This window comes from Styela clava, chromosome 4, assembly GCF_964204865.1.
Source record: "Styela clava chromosome 4, kaStyClav1.hap1.2, whole genome shotgun sequence".
NCBI classification, from domain to species: domain Eukaryota; kingdom Metazoa; phylum Chordata; class Ascidiacea; order Stolidobranchia; family Styelidae; genus Styela; species Styela clava.
In genome coordinates this window covers 10,271,188-10,291,100 of record NC_135253.1, presented here as the reverse complement: position 1 = coordinate 10,291,100, position 19,913 = coordinate 10,271,188, and the positions used below count along the sequence as shown (strand labels likewise).

Genomic DNA, 19,913 nt, shown 5'->3' with positions numbered 1-19,913 from the left:
TTTTGTAATCCATGCCACTTTACGGTCTTTTGGGTTTAACCCGCCTAACTGACAGCAATTCACCGGTGAGGGTAAATAAAATCGTCCGTGATAACGGTGCGATGATAAATAAGACTTGTGTAAATAACTCGGGCGGTCAGCAGAGACGCTGCTAGTGCTGGGCGAATACCGAAACTGGAGTTAGTCTGTTTACTAATTCGTTATGAGGTTCGAGTTGCGCTTTGAGGAATCAATTGGTACCGGTATGAAGCCAGTTACACGGAGGAAGGTTAAGGAAACTAGATAATTCAAATTAACTTCCGACATTGTGTATGAATTGCATTGAAATCATGTTCTTCAAAATATCATTGTAAAAGAAAACTGCGTTTTGCATCATACAAGGAATAACTTTCCGTAGCACCTATTTGCAGAATATGACGAGAAGCGATGTTATTGGAGGTACCGGTAAGTAGTATCTCTCGCGAGATGAGTTTCTGATTTTCATGCGAAACAAAAACTTTACTTCTATTGGTGACAAAAGTTAGTAAAGGTTGGCGCGAAGAACATGAACTGGCGTATTTTTTTCCATTCTAAGCAACTTAAGAATTTATCCGATGTCCACCTGTCCCTTATTTTTTTTATAAAGACAACAGTACATAAAAACCCATACTTTTGCGGAAACTTCACTTAACTACAACCATAAAGCACAATTAACCTTTTGATATCTTGGAAAGTTTAAACATGAACCAAATATACTTGAAATTTATTTAATTATTGCACACTTTGGCACTTATCTATGTACATGAAACGTAATACAGGCAAAAACGATTGAGGAAGAAATATAAAAAAAAATTAAATAAGATTAGGCAAGCTACAAAGAAGCTGCTAAAATTAGGGAAAGTCAAGTTAATAGACCATATTTAACAAAAAACGTTTAATATATATATATATGACTAAACAAGTTAAGTGGAGGTATAATATAAGACTTGATTCCCAGCTTATCACAGTCAGCATGTTAGTTTCCCTAAATAACTCAAAAAAATTATATAAATTTAAACCATGTCAATTAATACATCCCAGTTGACAATATTTCTATACTTGTCATGTGTATTACATAGAATTCTTGTGAAGCATAGTTTTGAAGGACTTTCAGCTAAAAATATTTGCATTTACGGAACTGCAGAACTGAATGTGAAATAAAAAATAATTCCCTTTATTAATATTTCAAACAATGGGAGTCATAATAAACAGGTAAACAAACTCTATTCGGCATGTAAAGAAGAATTAAGTAAATGATACAGAATACTTTCAAGGTCGAGAACAACCGACTAGAAAATTTCAGTTAAACCCTGATTGAAAGCAGGTAACAGGTAATTCATGCCAACTCAATTTTACCCATAAATGCTGATGAAATGATATGCACTATAAACAATATACTAATAACCACATAATATTACTATGATGTACTATTATATATATATAGAAAAATTGTTTTGAGGAATGTCATGTATGAATGTGAATAAAATATCAAGATATTTATAAACTGGAATCCATTGTAATCAAAAAGTCTACTTGAGCCATTCAAAAAATCCCATCTTAGTCAACTCTCCAACCAATTTATCCATTTCTTTCTTCGGTGTAGGAAGCATTGGCAACCTTGGAGGTCCTACATCTATGCCAGTTGATGGGATCATCAATGCCTTTCCCATTCCGATATCCAAATCTATCGTGATATTTAAAGAATGGAAAAAATATTTAATCCATCACTAAAACGTACGACCTTCAATGTATATTAGGTAAAGCTGAGCATTTTTAAATACTTGATGATTCCAGATTCGAATCAAATATTTTTTTCGAACCGAATCTCGAATACTTGGAAAGATATGTGGTTGTATTGACTACTTATCTAATTATAATGGGTCCTTCAGACACATAAATTAGTGAAAACATGTAATCTATCACTCGGACAAGTCGTTGAGTGTTAACACATAGTAAGAAACATGTTTCATCAACAACTAACTTGGAAGAAAAGAGCCACATGCCAGAATTTTATTTTAAAATTATGATATGAATAAAAAATAATGAGGGATATACCGCACCGCGATCTGTGGGCGGAAAAAAACAAACAAAATGGCAGCGATTCAAAATTCCCATCTGAACTGATTCGAATGATTTACTATTAGATTCAAAAATGCCAATCCCTAATATTGGGTTAATCGAATTGGCATCGCAGATTACAATCTCATGTTGAAACTCATGCCCTCCAACCCACCAAGTGTGTATTGAATTTAGTAGGCAATACCGAACCGAAAAGATTCTGGTTCTTCCATATAATAGTAGCTCCTTAGACATCAGTGGGTACTTTTATATGGATAAAGCAATAAAGCATGAGTGGGCGTTTTGAGACTAAATAAATGTTACTTTTATAAATGTGAAATTTTCAAACTTACCTTCTGATAAAAGATAGGAAATGAATCTCTGTGCCTTGAATTGCAATTCTCTAACCAATTTTAAATCTTCCTGTTTACAAGCATGATATAAATTCTGATATAACTTCAATGCATAGTTGTATGTACTTCCAACACCAGATTGAGCTCCCATCAATAATCCTGCACTCAGTTGCTATTCGAAAAGAATCAAAGAAAAACAATACCATTTCATTTAGCATGAATACAAGGAAATTACTATGGTCACATTTTCTTCCCTAAAACTTTAGCTCTGTATAATTTACTACAACAATATTGAATTGAAGAAATCGATCGACAAGGATAGTTCGGTAACTTCGGTTATTTATTCAATGTGTATGAATCACAATTAGTACAAAGAACATTAATCAGATCGTACAATTCTTATATTACTACTGACCTCATCCACACCGTAGCATATTGAATATTTATGTCCATAGCAATCAATACATCTGCCAAAATCACACAAATCCGGTCCAGTGTATTTTACACCAGCAAAATTTGGCACTCCAATTTTCTCTATTTCATCAAAAATCTCTTTCACTTTGACTGTTAATAACAAACAATAGAATATATTTAATCATGTTTGTCACATTTGATTGTTGGAAGGATTATAAAATGGAAAATTTCAATCACTCAAGGAATTTTTTATGAATAGTTTGAAGCTCTGGATAAGCGTTTTTAAAAATAGTGAGAATCAAAATGTTTTATCTGAGCAATTGATCACCAGATTATAAACTATCATAATCACAATTTTTTAATATTAAATTAGGTACACATCATAATATTACAACATGATTAATAATGAATTATTAAAAATGGACTTTATAAAGTGAGGAACATTTTTATATGAACAAATATTCCAGAAAAGCCGGACCAAGAAATTTCATATGAGTGCACTGCGACAACATTATTTACATAACTTCTTCAGAATCCCATAGACCTGTATCAATTATTTGAAACGGTAGTTTAAATTGAAAATATTTACAGTTAATATTTGTAGCATAAGATCGGCAGACATTGATTATTCAAATTTTCTACTTTTCATTGTTTTGTGAATGCTAATTGTATCCATATATTCAAAAATGTACTACTACTATCTATTACGAAAACTACTATATATCGAATTTTAATTGTGCAGAACATTAGGGGGATAAAGCGACTCACAATTCACTCCTGTGAAGTTAGGCATATGGTAATATAAAGTTGGAGTATTCGGAGCAGCTTTGGCAACTTCTGCCAGATACAGAGAAAGATGTTTTACGCTTTTTGGCTTGAAGTAAAAGCTTGATACAGTGGCAATACCAGATGCTCCTATTGATTCTGCATGTTCAGACTAGAAAAGAATTTTTTCATATACCTTCATTCAATAACAAATATGGCAAAGACCACTGCTTTCACTACGTTGGATATTAGGACAATTTAAAATAGTCAATAGCCTCGATATGAGAATGAGCTATTGGAAAATCGCTCACAGACCAGACAAGACATTCGATTGACACAACAGCATGGAAATAGGTTATACTTTTTAAATCGTGAATAAATTGCCACAATGCCATATTGGAAATCAAAAATATTATTATTTTAAAAAGTTTTCTTACCAACGTTTTTGTGTCAACTAAACTTTGAGATCCTACATGAACGATCACATTTTTTATTCTGAAACAAAATATTTAAATATGTAGTAAGAATTTATGAGTAGACTAGATATTTAAACTATGTCAAACATAACAATAACAATCAGTCCTGTACAAATATTTTATATAAAGCCAAACATTATTTTGAAATGATAGATACAATTCCAGATTGGAGGTATTTTTTTTGCCCACATTTTGCAGTTGTGAATTAATGTTATTACTATTATGAGTATTTTCACCTATTTTTGGCAGATTTCATCCATTTTTCTGCAACTTTTTTTCTTTCTTCAACTGATAAACTACAACCTTCTCCAGCAGTTCCTAAGACTGATATGGGTGGCAAAAAAAAATATGTAGAATAAATACAGCAAATAAATTGCTTAGGCAAGGTACATACAATATACATGATTTAATTTTTACCATTTTTGACTCACTATTCAAAAAAGCATAAGTCAGTAAGTAGGCTTAATGACTGCCCATGCTTATTCAGACAATTGAAAAAAAAATGCAGTCAAACAAATTGTTAATTAAAGATGAGTTACATTTTGGGTCACTATATGCAGATATGGGTTACTCACCCTGTTTTCCTATATTTGAGTAAGTGTACAAGAAAATACTATTTCTATATTTATTGAAAAATTAAAAAAACTTACTGAAAACATTAGAAATGTTCTCCTTTTCCAGAAGATCTACATATTGGTCTATGACATCCAAATTGAGGTCCCTAAATATATTTAAAAGTAATTTCATGCATTTAGAAGTGGTAGACTAAAATGATTGAAACCAAAATGACAGAACTTGAATGTATCCCTTCAAGCAACAAACTGTATTGAATGCAACACTGCAATAGGAAAAGTTTGATATATAGACTAGTCCAGCTTATTCTGAAGCATTTGCCCAATAATAACTTACCCATTTTGATGCATTGGAGTAAATGCTGCAGGAACAATTCCTTGAAGATCTAACTTCATTTTTAAATCTATCTCTCTTTACACAAATATTATAGAACTCTATAGAATTTAATAACGGAATAATGTTGAATCTGCAAACACAGTACCGGTGCTGCAGTAAGAGGCATACTTTCCTGCTTTCAGTTTCTGGTTTCACATAACATATTATCTCTCGTGGTTTTAATACATATTACAGTACAATCAATGAGTCAGTTTCTTATTACCGTATTAGGAAACCTTCATTCTGTCATTATCCATTACAATGCAGTAATTTAATTACCGTATTAGGAAACCTTCATTCTGTCATTATCCATTACAATGCAGTAATTTAAAGCGACAAGGCCAATGAAAATATGTGAACTCGCGAACGCGCGTCAATACTTTGCGGAAGTACCCGTTTGAAACCAACAGTGGTTAAATAACCAAATAACCCGTCTGGTTGATGGCCATTGGCCAAGTGTTTTGAGTCAAATTCCACCCTTTAAATACTGAAATAGGTCATCTTAATTTCCTCTATACATGTTTTTAAAATATTTCAATATTCGTAAAACCTTGAAGTTGAAATAAGTAAATCTGCGTAATTACTCAAAATCGACGCTAAACGACTTCCGCGGGGATTGCATAGCGTGAAGTAAAAAATAGGCCAGATTGCGCAAACATCACACAGTCACATGCTGCACCGTCGGGCGACTCTACTACTTCCAAAATAGCTTTTACTAGCACGATGCAGCAGCATCGATGCCTTCAATCACCACTAGGGATGCCACTTTTGGATTTACGAATCGGATCGATTCGAATCGCATCTTTTCCGGATCGATTCGAATCAGATTTACGCGATTCGGAAAAAGAGAGCGATTTAGCGAAAAAAAAACATTGAACGTTTGTTAAATCGTCGTTTTCGGCGGCTTTAAATCTGCCAGAGTGTGTTTATGCGGCACTCCAAATACCGCCAAATTACGGGACCGAAAAAAAAAACATTGAACGTGTGTTAATCGTTGTTTTCGGCGGTGTTAAAACTACCGAATGCGTTTATGCAGCACTCCAAATAACACCAAATTACGGGACCGAAAGAAAAACATTGAACATTTGTTAATCGTTGTTTTCGGTGGCGTTAAAACTGCCGAATGCGTTTATGCGGCACTCCAAATAGCAACAAATTACGGGACGTAAATAAATGAAAATGAATTTTTCGTGATTGACTTTTTTACTTGTCTGCCGTCATTTGTTTCAAGTTCGACACAACACACTCTTTTACGCATCACTCGAGATGATGTGTGGCGTAATTACCAGCAAACTGCGAGTTCAGTTTTCCACTAAATAGCCGAAGTTTCCATTATGCGCGAATTTAAATGGATCGTATACCTGAAAATTCGTGACAATTTTGATGAAAATTTTCAACAGCACACCTGCGCTGCGACTAAGTTATTGTACGCCCTGGCATGATTGGATAAAGAATCGGCCACCGACGTCTAGATAATGTTTAATTTTGATTGAAATTTAATTTAAACTTTGTTCTGAGAGCAATATTTTGCGTACATTTGAAGAGAACTATTACTGAATGAGTTCATCGGCCGGCAATGTTAATTGACAATCATGTTTCTCATCCTAAAATATATATTTATTTTGTTTGCGTTTGTCAGGCTTCCACTCGAGTGGCGGTAAACGAAATCAGGGGGACATAATGTAATAGTACATACACGTCTTTTTTCAGCTGTTACAAAAAAAAGTAGTATTTACTTTTAATTTTGTTAGCGCGATACAAGCGAATAAAACATTTCGGATTATTTCGGGCAAATGTCATAACCGACAGGTGGGAGTAAATAATACTTGAGGAATGGCAACTTGTGCACTGTTTTACATCAACACGTGGCAGATTTCATACCAGACCGAGCATACTGTGCGAATGTCGTCTTACTTTAGCCCCAGCGACCATGTCCGATCGAGATAAAGCGTCAACCAATTATCGCTCGTCAGCGCGGCGTCCATTATGCACATTTGGACTTTCTGAATTACGAAATTAAACGTAGTCCACATTAATAATGAAGCCCGAGTTAGCCAATAACGCTGTTAGCTACAAATAATACTTTCTCTAATATTTATGGAAAGTTTTGTTCGCAATCGTAGTCGGATGAACGATTGTTTTTATCGAATTTAATTTAATCGTGGTTAATTTTATCGTCTTCAATCATATTCTTGTAAGCATTTCCCATTTATAGTAATTCAGATGCAATTAGAATGTTTTTGTCGTATTACTCTATGCTGCTAGCATAAATATAAAATATTGTACTAAGATTTTGAAGATAAAGAATCGGTAATAAGGCCGGCCTTAATTCAATATAACAATAAGGGAAATACCACGGTCACATATACTGGTGTGGGACAAGGAAAAGCAGTGCTGTTACTGTGTTTACGACATAACAGTACAACTGTTCCCTGCTTATTTTCTCATATGAATTCCATCAAATTGCCTCAGCCCTGATACAAGTATAACACAATAACTCAGTATTGTAAGACTCACAGATAAGTTGCAACAGCAAGTTTTTCACCAATGCATTTATAAGTGATATCTATGACCTACATCTTTTTTATCATGATGAAAATAAGTGTGGCTTATTCACTGAAAAACCCTTATCATCCTTGCTATATAGCCTATTCCATTTTCAAATTTTTTTCTTCTAGATTTGAGCTTTTTTGTGACTTTGGGCAAACATACGCATGTAATAAAAAAAAAAGCTTAATGGAATCAGATTCGGAAAGATTCGATTCGAAAAGTTTTGATTCGAGATTCGATTCGGAAAAAAATGTATCCAGAAGTGGCAACCCTAATCACCACTATCCCACGCGTGAGATATATATATTATGCACGATAAAGAAAAGACGGAATGAAAAAACCAACTTTAAAACAGTTTATTACCTAACCACAACCCCTACTATTACTTAAGCAAAGGCAATATGCAAATGACAATCAGAGGCAATTTGTCCGCGTGAACTGGAATGCAGCGGCGGATGATACATCTACTCTAGTCAGAATCGAAATACAAATCCAAGAAGCGTTATCATAAAAACCTCACCCGCAAAAATTATGCAGACACATTCTTTTCTAAACCATTGAAGAATTAAAGTACATTTCCAATTCAGTTTTAATAACTTTTTGCACTTTCCTTCTCATATACAAGTATTTTGGAAAAATGGTGACATTATTTGCACACTACATGACATCTCGGACATATGATTGTTAAATCCCAAATACTCAATATACTTGTGCATGCCAAAACTTGTCGTGCGTCCTATTAATCTTTGCGATCGATTGCTCATGACTAGGGCTGGGAATGGTTAACCGGTTAACCGATTTCAGATGGTTAACGGTTACGATTTATTTTACCCGTCAATGACATCTCAGGTACAAATCATCTTCACACCGTACAATATCTTCAAATATGATTACGGCATCGCAAATTTATCTCTTGTGGCGTTTAATTCAAAAGAATATTACTAACTGTGTGGGTAAGGACTCAATAAATGTGAAAAATAGGGGAAGTACCAAGATTGCTGACAATGATGAATTCAGAATCCGTTTTCGGTCGATTTCGAAATATATTGTTCACGATTTCATTGCAAAATCGGATATTCAATGTCATACAACAAGTGCGCAGTTGATGCCGTTTTTCCTTATGATTTATATCTCGAAGTAGAATTTGCATATCGAACACTAATATTTTGTCACATAAATGACGCTAACAACGGAATCAGGTTTTCTAGAATACTTCCACACGCCGCCCGAACCACGCTGCCTATCTCTTGCAGCAGAGCAACCATGAAACTATCTCGATTCGTGAATATTTTTGAGCGATACCGGGATAAGAACACGCGAAATTGCTTTATAAGCATTGTGACGTAACAAGCTGAAATTATACATTATTACGTCAAACGTCACGCGGCGGTTAACCGGTTAATTTTACCCGGTTAAGGGTTAAAGTGTTTTCCCTGAAATTCCCAACCCTCTCATGATAGTTTCAAATCGTCGTCGGTTTGCCTGTCACCATCGCTCGGCGGCGTGGCGCATCGTGCTAAGCGTTAGGAATACGCTCGCCACCACATCTCTGAGTACCCCCTCGTGGGATTGCAGGTTCGAATCCCATGCGGGGATGATCATGTGCGAAAGGATTGCTGGACTCCTCGCCGCCGTAGGGTGGTTCACGTAACCGCTGGTCGGTTGCGGCCTCCTTCACCATCAAGATGATGCTTCTGAAAACAAATAACTGGCTAACTAATCCCATACACGCCCGACCTGGACTGGTAACCGGACGAGAGGCCGTGGTTTGTCATACAATTGAGCCATCTTATGGACTTTCCTCTCCCCCGGGATAAATATGTAAATCCTATCCTATCCTAGTTCGCTATCCCGTCCCAGCACCCTTTCGCAGACCTTACCGCGCCTGATTGCCTCGCCTTCCAGAATGCAGTCTGAGAATGTTGTTCGATTGATACATATATATATATATATACTTTGATTGGTGCATACCATGCCCTTCAACCCATTCGTTTTTTATTAGCCATCCAGGCCCTTTGATTGGTGCATACCATGCCCTTCAACCCATTCGTTTTTTATTAGCCATCCAGGCCATCGTTTGAATCGAAAGTGCAAGTTCGGGGACTAGCCAAGTGACCCCCGTAGTATTTGTACCTGGAATTATGGCCTAACCCTAACCTGGTACACATACTACGTTCCGGTCTCCGCCATCTTGGTTTACACCTACTACAAAAGTACCAAAATTAGTAGATTTAATTATTGCATTATTCAATTATCTTTGCACACCTGCATACTTTTGCACCCACGGATATTTGCACGCACAGATTTCAGCGCCCGCATAATAGATTGCACCCGCGGAAATTTGTATCCACGTACATTCGCACCCATGGATGCTGGAGCCTGGAACCCATGTACATTTGCATCCATGGATGTTGGAACCCAAGTGCATTTGCACCCACGGATATTCAAACTCATTGACATTTGCACCCGTGGAAATTTGTACTGACGAACATTTGTACACACGGACATTTGCAATCATGCACTATTGCACCCGTGGATATTATCAAGCGTAGACGTTTGTACCTATATATATTTGCACTTGCGTACATTAGCACCCATGGACAATTGACAGACTAACTATCGGTACTGTAAAAGGTTTTATAATACTTTATTTTGGCTTTGGTGCAATTATACCTGGATGCAAATATACGTGGGTGCGTATGTACGTGAGTGCAGATGCCTGTGGGTGCAAATGTCCATAGGTGCAAATGTTCACTGGTGTAAATATCGTGAGTGCAAATGTCCGTTTGTACAAATGTGCAATTGTACGTGGAGTGCAATCCATATGTGGGAGCTAAAAGATGTGGGTGCAAATGCCGGTGGATTCAAATGAACGTGGGTGCAAATGTGCTATCACCTCCTTGACAAGACAAGAAGGTGTACATAAAGTGTTTCTTCCGCGTCCTTGACGTAGAATACTATACTCAAGCCATTTCTATGCCACGGATTTCAGGACTTGTTTGATGATTGGTTCACGTAATTGCCCTAATATTGCTGTTAGTTGTGGTTGTATCGAAGTTTTATTATATTACATCTTCCGTGCTCCTCATTACCTCAAAACTGTAGCTTATAAATAGGATTAACAGGCATTTATGCTGAGGAACAAGCTATTAACAATACAGCAATGCTAAAATATATCAACACGAAGGTCGCGCATCGCTACCGGTATGGTTAGGCCTGAAAGCACCGAATTTGCTGAAAAAATCGGCGGTCAAGAATAACAGGATTTTGTCCATCTGTAATTGCCGTGAATTTAAAATCGATTGGTCCGTAAAATTCTGGAGAAAATTTGTTTTATAAGTATCAAAACGATCCACTACCTGTCCAGTAAGTTTGCCTTTATTCGTTGTTTGGCAAATGTACGGTTCGCTGGTAACATAATTCGAGTTGGTGTAGCCGTACACATCAGTCAACAATTTTACTATAATGCTATACTAAAGGGATAGGATTCGACAAATCTGATGTAAGAAACGATTAATATATTTATATTGCAACATTAGTAAACGAAAGATAACAAATTTAGCTACAATTATAAAATTTAACAAAAGTCCTAAAAGAATATTTCCAGTAGCACTAATAATAATATGGTAAAAAGTATCGGAGTCTCATATTACAATAACGCATAACTCAATTATATAATTCAATGCTGAAATTTCACCCTCTTTTTATATGTTATGTTATTTCAATAATTTTTTTGAAAACAGTTATCTTACTAAAAGACAAGTGTTGAAACTAATACAACATAAAGGGGAGAAATAAAAAATATCAATTGAATGGCACAGAAACAAAAGAAAGTTCAATATATATTCATATACAGTTTGTTTGGTATTAAAATTATTATCAAACTTAGCTATTTATAAAATATTTGTTTGCATAATTCATGTTGACTTTATCTTATTTAAAGAGCAGCGATTACATTCGGAATACAATGTAAAATAAAATAATAATAATGAATAAAAAAAACTTAGATTGTGTTTTCCACATTCGGGAGTCATGCCACAATTTTGTATAAAAAGTTCATTTGAAAATCTGCGACATTCAAACTAACCTCTTTTCAGAAAGAAACGTCTTTGGCCGTAAGTATCTGTGATCAGACAGTTAGGGGTACACTACATCCATGGAACATACTGGGAAAATATGTATAATATACATACTGACCTACGGTTATGAATAGACTTAATCACATGTATTTATTTAGCACCTTCGCCATAGTCGAATGAAAAAATGTCATAAAGATAAAATTTAGACCAGGGTTGTTAGTCGCATCCGACTGGAACTTGAATTTGAAATGGGTTAACAAAAATTTGTTCACGCCACCCTTTCGAGCCATCATTTTTGCACAACAGATAATCACAACGAATCAAAAATAATCGAGAGTTTTAAATTGTTCGGGTATTTCAACCGGGATATTTCATGTGTGATCCTTCAATTAACGATATTATTGTGTTCGGTTTTGAATGCAAAATATTGAATATTGGTTAAAATATATCAGGGTCAACTGATTCAAACAACAGAACAAAATAACTTAAATAGAATTAATAACAAGTAATAATAATATCGGTGAGTAAGTGATTCAAATTGAAATAGATTCGTATCTCGTCCAGCGAAATCGATCTGCAATTTTCATACCACGTGAAAAGGAAAATTGAATATAATAATATAAAATTCGATATGAAACACTTTGTAAAGAAAAAAACACTAAAATCGAAATTTATATATGAAAATTAAAACAATATATATGTATGTCTTCGGTCTATCTTTTGTTCGAAGGGGAAAAGGCAGTAGCGACAGTGTTAGCGCTTGGTATCAGTTGGCTTGCATTTGTTCCTGATTGCAAAGAAAGCCATGTAACTCTTACGGCACTTCTGAAACGCTGTAAAAAGAATATACGTCGTTCAATAAACATTATGTAATCAAGGACAAACACTGCTCAACAAATATAAAACGTAAATCGATAACTTTGGTATGCAACGATATTAATTGATGACTAATTCATTGGGATGTGCGATGATTGTTGTACTACATTAGTCGCAGCATCAGAAATCATCACTGAAACTCGGTTCGACTACTTTGTTAAAATTGATATCGAATATCTTGAAAACTCAAATTAGGATCTACGTAACGCATTCCATCAGTGATCTATTCCTTGGGGGTATACGGAAGTAATGTGTGGTGATTTATACACCTCTGCAGTACAGACTACACGAATCTTGACTGAACAGATCAATTAAGATATACATACCTTGCGAGCCTTTTTTACCCGCTTTCCATGCCACTTGTGTTTCAAATATTGCCCGGTTGACAGACTTTCAGTTCTTGGTTTTTCGACAAGTATATCATTATCATCATCATCCTCGGGCCTTCTAAGAGAACATTCACCAAAATGGTCATCGCTGTATTCGTGTGCATTTTGAATTACGGTCAAATGAACGTCATAGTATTCTCTTGATTGCTGTGGCTTGTTAGCATCTTCGAAGTCTGTTTCACATATTCTCTCGTGGGAGCAACTCAAATCATTTGTCAGCATTTCATAATTCGTGCTGAACATGTTATTATTGCTATTGTTGCCATTTGCGGACGAATTTTCGGCTTTTTCTGACCGGATTTGCGTGAAGGGGGCATTTTTTGACTCCTTCTGGGATCCGAATCGTTTTTTCGTCTCATTTTTGCTTTTCTTTTGTTTCTTAACTTTATTTGGATGTAATTCCTGATCTATCGGTACCGAAAGATGCTCCTGAGATTCCGATAACAATTTTTGATGATCTTTAAAATAAAACAAGAAAGCAATGCTTGAATAGGAGAACACGCAGGCCACTGTAATTTCAGCAAATGTAAAAATTCATATGAAGGTGAGCCAGTTAAATGTAAAATCGACACATTTTTGGGGTAAATTTTGGACTTCGTACAACTCAGAGATGGTCGAGGGTCCACAAGAAATATATTTAGTGACTTAGTGTAGATGAAAATTTGTATACTGAATTCAACAATGCGATTCAGTTTTTAGTTGAATATAGAAAAAACATTATTCAAGTAACATTTCAAATCCAAAACGTTTTTCTTAGCTTAGTCATGGTCACACACTGGTAGCTGTAGTTTACACAAAGCAGAATCACGCGCTTTTATGCGTAGCAAAGAGTCGATTCATGCTTGTATAGAGCAATCTAATAGGATGGATCCACAAAATGGCATAGAAGGCACTATTCGACAAAGTATTATGATGAGCTACGTCATTATTTAAATTAAGTGTGAAAAAATTGTTTTTATATACAAAAACCTTTTTATAGTACATTTGACAAAAAAACACATGGTTGAAGAAAGTTATAGTTTGTAGAGTACACAAGCCGCACTTTTTAAAAAAAAAAAAAATATTTTTGTGAGGTAAATTAAAAAAGTGTTCAAAATTGGAAAATATATATATATGGTCAGATGCGTCTTCAAAAGTTTATTCCTACAGTATAACTACAAGGCGAAAAAGTTAGTTGAAAAAATTTGTAGCTACCGCAGTCTCGTTTCTTTAAATGCAATCTCGTTAAAATTCGACAAATTATTCCATGTTTTTTCTCATGTTCATGATCGTGTGTATTGTGGTATTGGTGCGAAGTTTCAAAATATCCCTCCTCTTCGTATACATGATGTTCTTCATTTGCTACCAGTAATTCTTGCCTTTCCTGACCCATTTTGGGGGGACATACAAAACCAACTTGTTCTGATATTAGAATAGTATCCAAGTTCTGTCAAAGATACACTATGAAAATTAAGTGATCCCAATAAAATGCGAAATATTTATAAAGGAAGTTCGCATGTCCATGGGAATATTAAAATGGGTACTTCCCGAAAGGCTGGTTATGAAATAATCTGGTATGGTGAAATAACAGCCTCTGCCTAGCACGAGACAAGAACACAGCGCAATTACTGCACATGCTCAAAATATCGCAAATTTGTCGTTCGCTAGCAGTAATTTTGCTTTTCCTGTCCCATTTTGTTGGGATATTGAAAACTAACCCGTATTATTAATCGGATATTATTCAAGTTCTGTCAAAGACATACATTGAAAATTAGGTGGTCTTGTATAATGCGATTTAAAACTCCAATTCATAACGTCCATGGGGATACTGAAATGGGTACTTCCCGAGAGGTGGCTGATAAAATAACCTGGTATGGTGAAATAACAGCATCTGCCTTGCATGAGATAAGAACACAGCGCAATTACTGCATATGCTAAAAATATCGCAAATTGGTGTGTAGGACGTTAATCACAACTATTTTGAAATCATTAAAAAGACACAGCAAATATATGGCAATCCACCCACCAGTTGACTAACTATATCGCATAGCCACCGAAAAGAATTTCAAATAAAGCGATAATTATATCATTTACTATTTTAGGTCCTCCAGACACATAAATTACTGAAAACATAAAATACATCACTGACAATAAAAAACACGTTTTCATCAATACCTCAATACAGAAAAAATTAAAAGGCAGGATTGTATTGAAAAAATATGGCTTCAATGACAAAAAAATTGAGAAACTTACCTCGACCCCTGGCGGAAGAGTAAAACAAGATGGCGGCGATTCGAAAATTTGCTCTAAACCGATTCGAATAATTTACTATTCGATTCGATTCGGAATGCCCAGCCCTAAACACAACATCAAACAATTTTGCTTTTTCTGAACTGTCACAAACGTACTGTCATACGAAACATAAAATTTCTACAAGTGAGTCATGATATATAAGTACTTTCAATATATATATGCAAAGATTTACATACTGCCATAGCAACTTTCATGATACTCGAAATAGACTCTGCACCCTACTGCTATTAGTTTACGTAGATAATCTTTCTATATTAGGAACCTTTACACATTCACATCATAGCACTTTGAATAATATGAATAAATACGTTCTTTCGGCCCTCGCTCGTCTTTGTCATTTCCGGAGCTTTTCAATTGACTAATTTAGTATGGTACGACATTAAGACATACGATACCTATTCACAAATGAATACTTCTTTTTATTATTATTCAAGCGTATTCACGTTTGGCCCAATGACTGCGTTTTCTAGCCACCAAAGCAAAACAAAAACAATTTCTGACCTGTACGATAGTGCCCTCTAGTCCTTATCAACAATACACACACGATATACATTTTCAATGGTCGTCAAGTGAGAACCTCTGCTTTGTAAACGTGCTATTGTATTGAAGAACTAAAATAATTTCAACCATGGCAACTTCAGCGAGAGTCGCGTGAACGCTTTCACTCATTATGTAATCACTAAGAACGTCATTTTGTGACTCTACTTCACACCTGCAACGTTTCAGAAGATGTGATTTTCGTTGGAGTTCAAGCCCAGTAGAATATATTTTAATCAACGAGAAAAATGGCTAGCGACAAAATATGTGCGGTCATTATGAATTGAATGCGAGTAAAGGTCGCATCGAGTTCCAGTCTATCTGGACATAACTATACACTCGACTAGAAACAAAACCGCCATTTCAAAGTATGCCCTGCTTAAATTATTATAACATGTGTTCCCGCTGAACTTCCATATAACAGTGAGGACTGCAGAACAAGACTTATGCGTTCTTGTACAAGATCACTAACTACACGCCCAATGTCAATGTTTTCCGTTTACCTTGAAAGGTCACAGACCTCCATCTTGCAAAGGAAACCAGAATCTAATCTCCCGTTGACCAAAATACAAGCAAACAATACGCGATCAACGCACAAAGGTGATTTTACCCGGAGGCTTTATCAACCACACCATAACAAACTGCTGAAATATTTGCGACATGAATGCCGTTCAAAGTTCGAAGCATTCCTTTAAAAAAGCTTTTCACGGTGCGTGCTTTGCAAATATGACGATCAGGTGACAACGAACAAAGTAAACATGGCAAGTACTTGCCAATGAGGGTGAAGGAAATGATTTTTTGGCAATTATATTTCACTTATATTGTCAGATTTAACGAGTTTGCAACAGATAAAATCAAAAGGCACAATTTCCAACAAGGGAAAACCTGGCATAAACAAAGCACTCGTATATAAAAACCATATAAAATCAAATATGACTCGTGTCGTACCAGAAAAGCTAATATTACGATTGACTCTTGTTGACGATAAATGTTGCATACTTACACGAGCATAATAGGAAGAACGAGTTGAATAAAATGACAGCTTTACTATTCTCGAGGAATAACATGGTCACCTTCGCCTGCCTATTCTAAATCCCAGTTACGATGGATACACTGTGTTAGTAACATTTCCTAGCCCAAAAACTAGAAAAACAAAATATGCAATTGTGATCTGATTCAACATCCCATTGATTTCACTCATCTCTATAATTGAGTATGTAAATGATAAAATATCGGGTAATTAAATTGAACTCAAAAAATAACTCATAATGACACCATAAAAAGTTAATACGAGACAAATGCCGTGTTTATTCGGCAAATATTGCAACATTTGCAGAGATCTGACGTCACCTTTCTCGTGATAAAATCCAGCTTTCTAACGTCCATCGCAACGGGATTGCATGTTAAGGATATCACGGGCAACTATGTTTTTTAATAAGAAGTAGAAGGGAAGAAGTATGGGTGAAAAGGGTGACCAAATCATGTGGCATTTAGCTGTTATTCAATTTATCTAAGATTATGAAACTGATATCAAGTTTCTTACCGCGTATTATAGACTGCGCGTCCAAAAGGATGGGTTATCCTCACCAAAGTTTTGATAGTTATACGAAAGATATCAAGAGAATGCACAACATTTAATCGACTTCCCTCAGTACTATATACACTCAGATCGTGTTTTATTGAATTATTAACTGAATATATTGCAATTATACAGACCGAACCTATTAATTGCGCAATCTACAGTGACTAGCTTATCTACAGCGCTGTTAAGAGCAATTGTATGAAGTGCTTAATTAAAGATATGCTAGTACTTGTTTTAACACATTATTTAATACGTGAATGATCTATATAAACGGAATTAGCTTAATAAAGCTCAAAAATAAAAAGATTACATTCGTAAATAAGCCTGGCCCGTCTCATTTGACATTATTATTTCAAGAATTTATTGACAAATCTTAGAATCGTTTTATCGTAAGATACCTATTTTAAAAATTGCAAGAAACTGAATTTGAGCTATGTTTGACCACCCTTTATTCTGCTCACAAAAAATTCTTTAAGTAATAATATTGGCATCCAGTACAGCGACATCTAGGCTCGGGTCACATGTGACGCGCTGCCACGTTTTGGCTTCTGTTTTGATAGATAATTTAACGCACTTTTTATCTGGACACTCAACTCGGGGATCTTTCGCGACATGCACCTACTAGCTACTACTACTCCAAGCATCTGCCTCATTTTTGAGTTAAGTTATTTTACTGTTTTGATATCTATTTTATGCTTTTATAACGTCGCTATTTTAATACAACATACAACAAAGAACTTGCACATTTCACTAAAGACTTGAAAGCGGACAGGAATAAGAAAGCACAGTCTCGACACGCGGAGTTTAGGGAACAACAGCAAGAACCTTATATATTCAGTTTATATTATTCGATGTTCAGAAACAAACGTTTCATGCGCTTCGCGTGGACTTCTCCACGCTCAGTTGCATGCTCAACGAGGTGATAAACAAATAAAAAAACTCAAAACAGATGAGCAATGTAGACATTCTGTGTCCATGCCAATTGAATTCATATTATGAAACTGCCAACTGGTCTGTTTAAGTCGGGGGTCTCGTATAGTGTGAGATTCATGTGTAATTTCAACAGATACATTCAGATTTCCTTTGTTATTTTCGTGTATCAATTTTATACCTAATTTGTTGGGTTTTGACCCGCGTCGTTAATAAAGTTCAAAAAGTGGCTCATGACATGTTTTTGTGATGGGTTGGACAGATTTATTTTGACTGGTTTAAGTAATGGTTCATGATTGTTCGAAACCTGGCTTGAGATACTTGAGTCGGAGTTTGAAAGTACAACGCACGCCAAGCTCAAACTAGCGCGAATCCGGAGTTGGAATATCAGACTCTTCATGCTGGTGATATAATCGGTTTTCATACGCAAAGGCGTATATTATCAAAATATGATTTGATTTATATACCGTCGTATTTGGAGCGTTTATACTGTATATATATTTACAATATATACATAATGTTTTGTATACATTTCCAAGGGCGAAATTTACGAAAAATAGTTTAATCACTGAATATTTCACATACCATTGATTCATTGCTTGATTGATTAAACCATTGTGCAAGACAACTCATTTTCAAATTAGACCGAAGCTCTAATCGCGTATTTTAAAAAAGTAGGCTTTGCGCGATCCCATCTTGCTATATTTCAACGCCATACGTGAAATGCGGAAGTGTCACAAAACGATTTTGAATGTGTTCCACCATGAATACATTTCGTGCTTGCATAACAAATGACTTTAATAGGTGGGCGCACGGTAATGACAATTTGAATTATTACCATTTATTTAGAGATGAACGAAGTTTTATTATTTACTCTCGGAGAAAACGAAGGCCAATATCAAAACTGCACCTTAGAGAAAAAAATTCTGATCAAATTTTTCTGTTGCGCGGCTTCTCATTCGAATTACTTTGATGAAAAACAAAGCGCATTTTTGTTTGTGTTTCACGATGTAATGAATTTTTGAACGAGATACCGTTAGTATGATATTGAGATTAACAAAGAATTGAATTGCCGATTCGATTCCGAGAGTCCTTAACTTATTCTTGGAATGGCACGACATGACATCCTGGAAAAATTTGATTTGAAGAATAGCCCAAAACGTCATCATATTTAAGTTGCCTGCTATACAGTTGTCATTTATCAGTTTAGCAGCAGATCCAGTGTTGATGATGTTTAAACAAAACTTGGAGATTTATTAACAAACAGTGATTTTATATGATTGAAAACTTTGAAATGAAAATGCACTCGCATTTTGGTCTAATGTTATATGGTTTTAATGGCGGGCGTCATTATTACTTATCGATCTTGATCGGTAAGTATGTTAATAGGTATTTGTCTGTTTGTTTGGCTGTCTGTCTGTCTGTCGGTCTGTTAGACAATTTCTTATGTTACGCGATATCTCACGAAAGCGAAGTTGAATCTGCTCCAATTCCTGCATGTGCATTCATCATATTTCGGACCAGAAGCCTATTGATTTTGGATGAATTATGTCGCATAATTAGTGAGGTATTAATTAATTAGTGATGGGACACACGGTGTCGCTATGGAGTCATCGCGATTGAATCGAAACCGCAGTTTCTGTTTT

At 35.4% G+C, this 19,913-nt stretch overlaps 2 protein-coding genes across 4 annotated transcripts; both read right to left on the bottom strand.

The window, feature by feature from the left end:
- Positions 1–714: 714 nt before the first annotated feature.
- LOC120326117 (N-acetylneuraminate lyase-like) lies at positions 715–5,633 on the bottom strand. 2 transcript variants are annotated; one of them, XM_078112050.1, is made up of 9 exons: positions 5,325–5,633; positions 4,994–5,268; positions 4,735–4,805; positions 4,321–4,408; positions 4,046–4,103; positions 3,612–3,780; positions 2,845–2,993; positions 2,430–2,601; positions 715–1,702 (listed from the first exon to the last, which is right to left on the bottom strand). In XM_078112050.1, exons 2-9 carry the CDS (start codon positions 5,050–5,052, stop codon positions 1,548–1,550), a joined length of 921 nt encoding a protein of 306 aa, XP_077968176.1. In that variant the 5' UTR covers positions 5,053–5,268; positions 5,325–5,633; the 3' UTR covers positions 715–1,547. The 2 variants fall into 2 exon arrangements, with proteins under 2 accessions (XP_077968176.1, XP_039248284.2); XM_039392350.2 differs by lacking the exon at positions 5,325–5,633 and having other exon boundaries at positions 4,994–5,301.
- Positions 5,634–11,085: 5,452 nt separating this feature from the next.
- On the bottom strand, positions 11,086–15,750 carry LOC120326985 (uncharacterized). Of its 2 annotated transcripts, XM_078112061.1 has the most exons (4): positions 15,159–15,750; positions 14,121–14,352; positions 12,864–13,384; positions 11,086–12,494 (listed from the first exon to the last, which is right to left on the bottom strand). In XM_078112061.1, exons 2-4 carry the CDS (start codon positions 14,296–14,298, stop codon positions 12,375–12,377), a joined length of 819 nt encoding a protein of 272 aa, XP_077968187.1. In that variant the 5' UTR covers positions 14,299–14,352; positions 15,159–15,750; the 3' UTR covers positions 11,086–12,374. The 2 variants fall into 2 exon arrangements, with proteins under 2 accessions (XP_077968187.1, XP_077968186.1); XM_078112060.1 differs by having other exon boundaries at positions 14,121–15,750.
- Between the last annotated feature and the right edge of the window lie 4,163 nt (positions 15,751–19,913).

Bases quoted from the DNA above. Each gene is read 5' to 3' on its own strand.
- LOC120326117 (XM_078112050.1), bottom strand. From the start codon at position 5,052: ATGAAGTTAGATCTTCAAGGAATTGTTCCTGCAGCATTTACTCCAATG. The intron at 4,104-4,320 runs GTGAAAATACTC...ATTTTGTTTCAG, and splicing joins ATGAAATCTGCCAAAAATAG to AATAAAAAATGTGATCGTTC. The intron at 2,602-2,844 runs GTCAGTAGTAAT...CTTTTCGAATAG, and splicing joins TATGCTACGGTGTGGATGAG to CAACTGAGTGCAGGATTATT.
- LOC120326985 (XM_078112060.1), bottom strand. From the start codon at position 14,298: ATGGGTCAGGAAAGGCAAGAATTACTGGTAGCAAATGAAGAACATCAT. The intron at 13,385-14,120 runs GTAGCTACAAAT...TTTATTTTAAAG, and splicing joins TTTAAAGAAACGAGACTGCG to ATCATCAAAAATTGTTATCG. The intron at 12,495-12,863 runs GTATGTATATCT...TTCTTTTTACAG, and splicing joins GGGTAAAAAAGGCTCGCAAG to CGTTTCAGAAGTGCCGTAAG.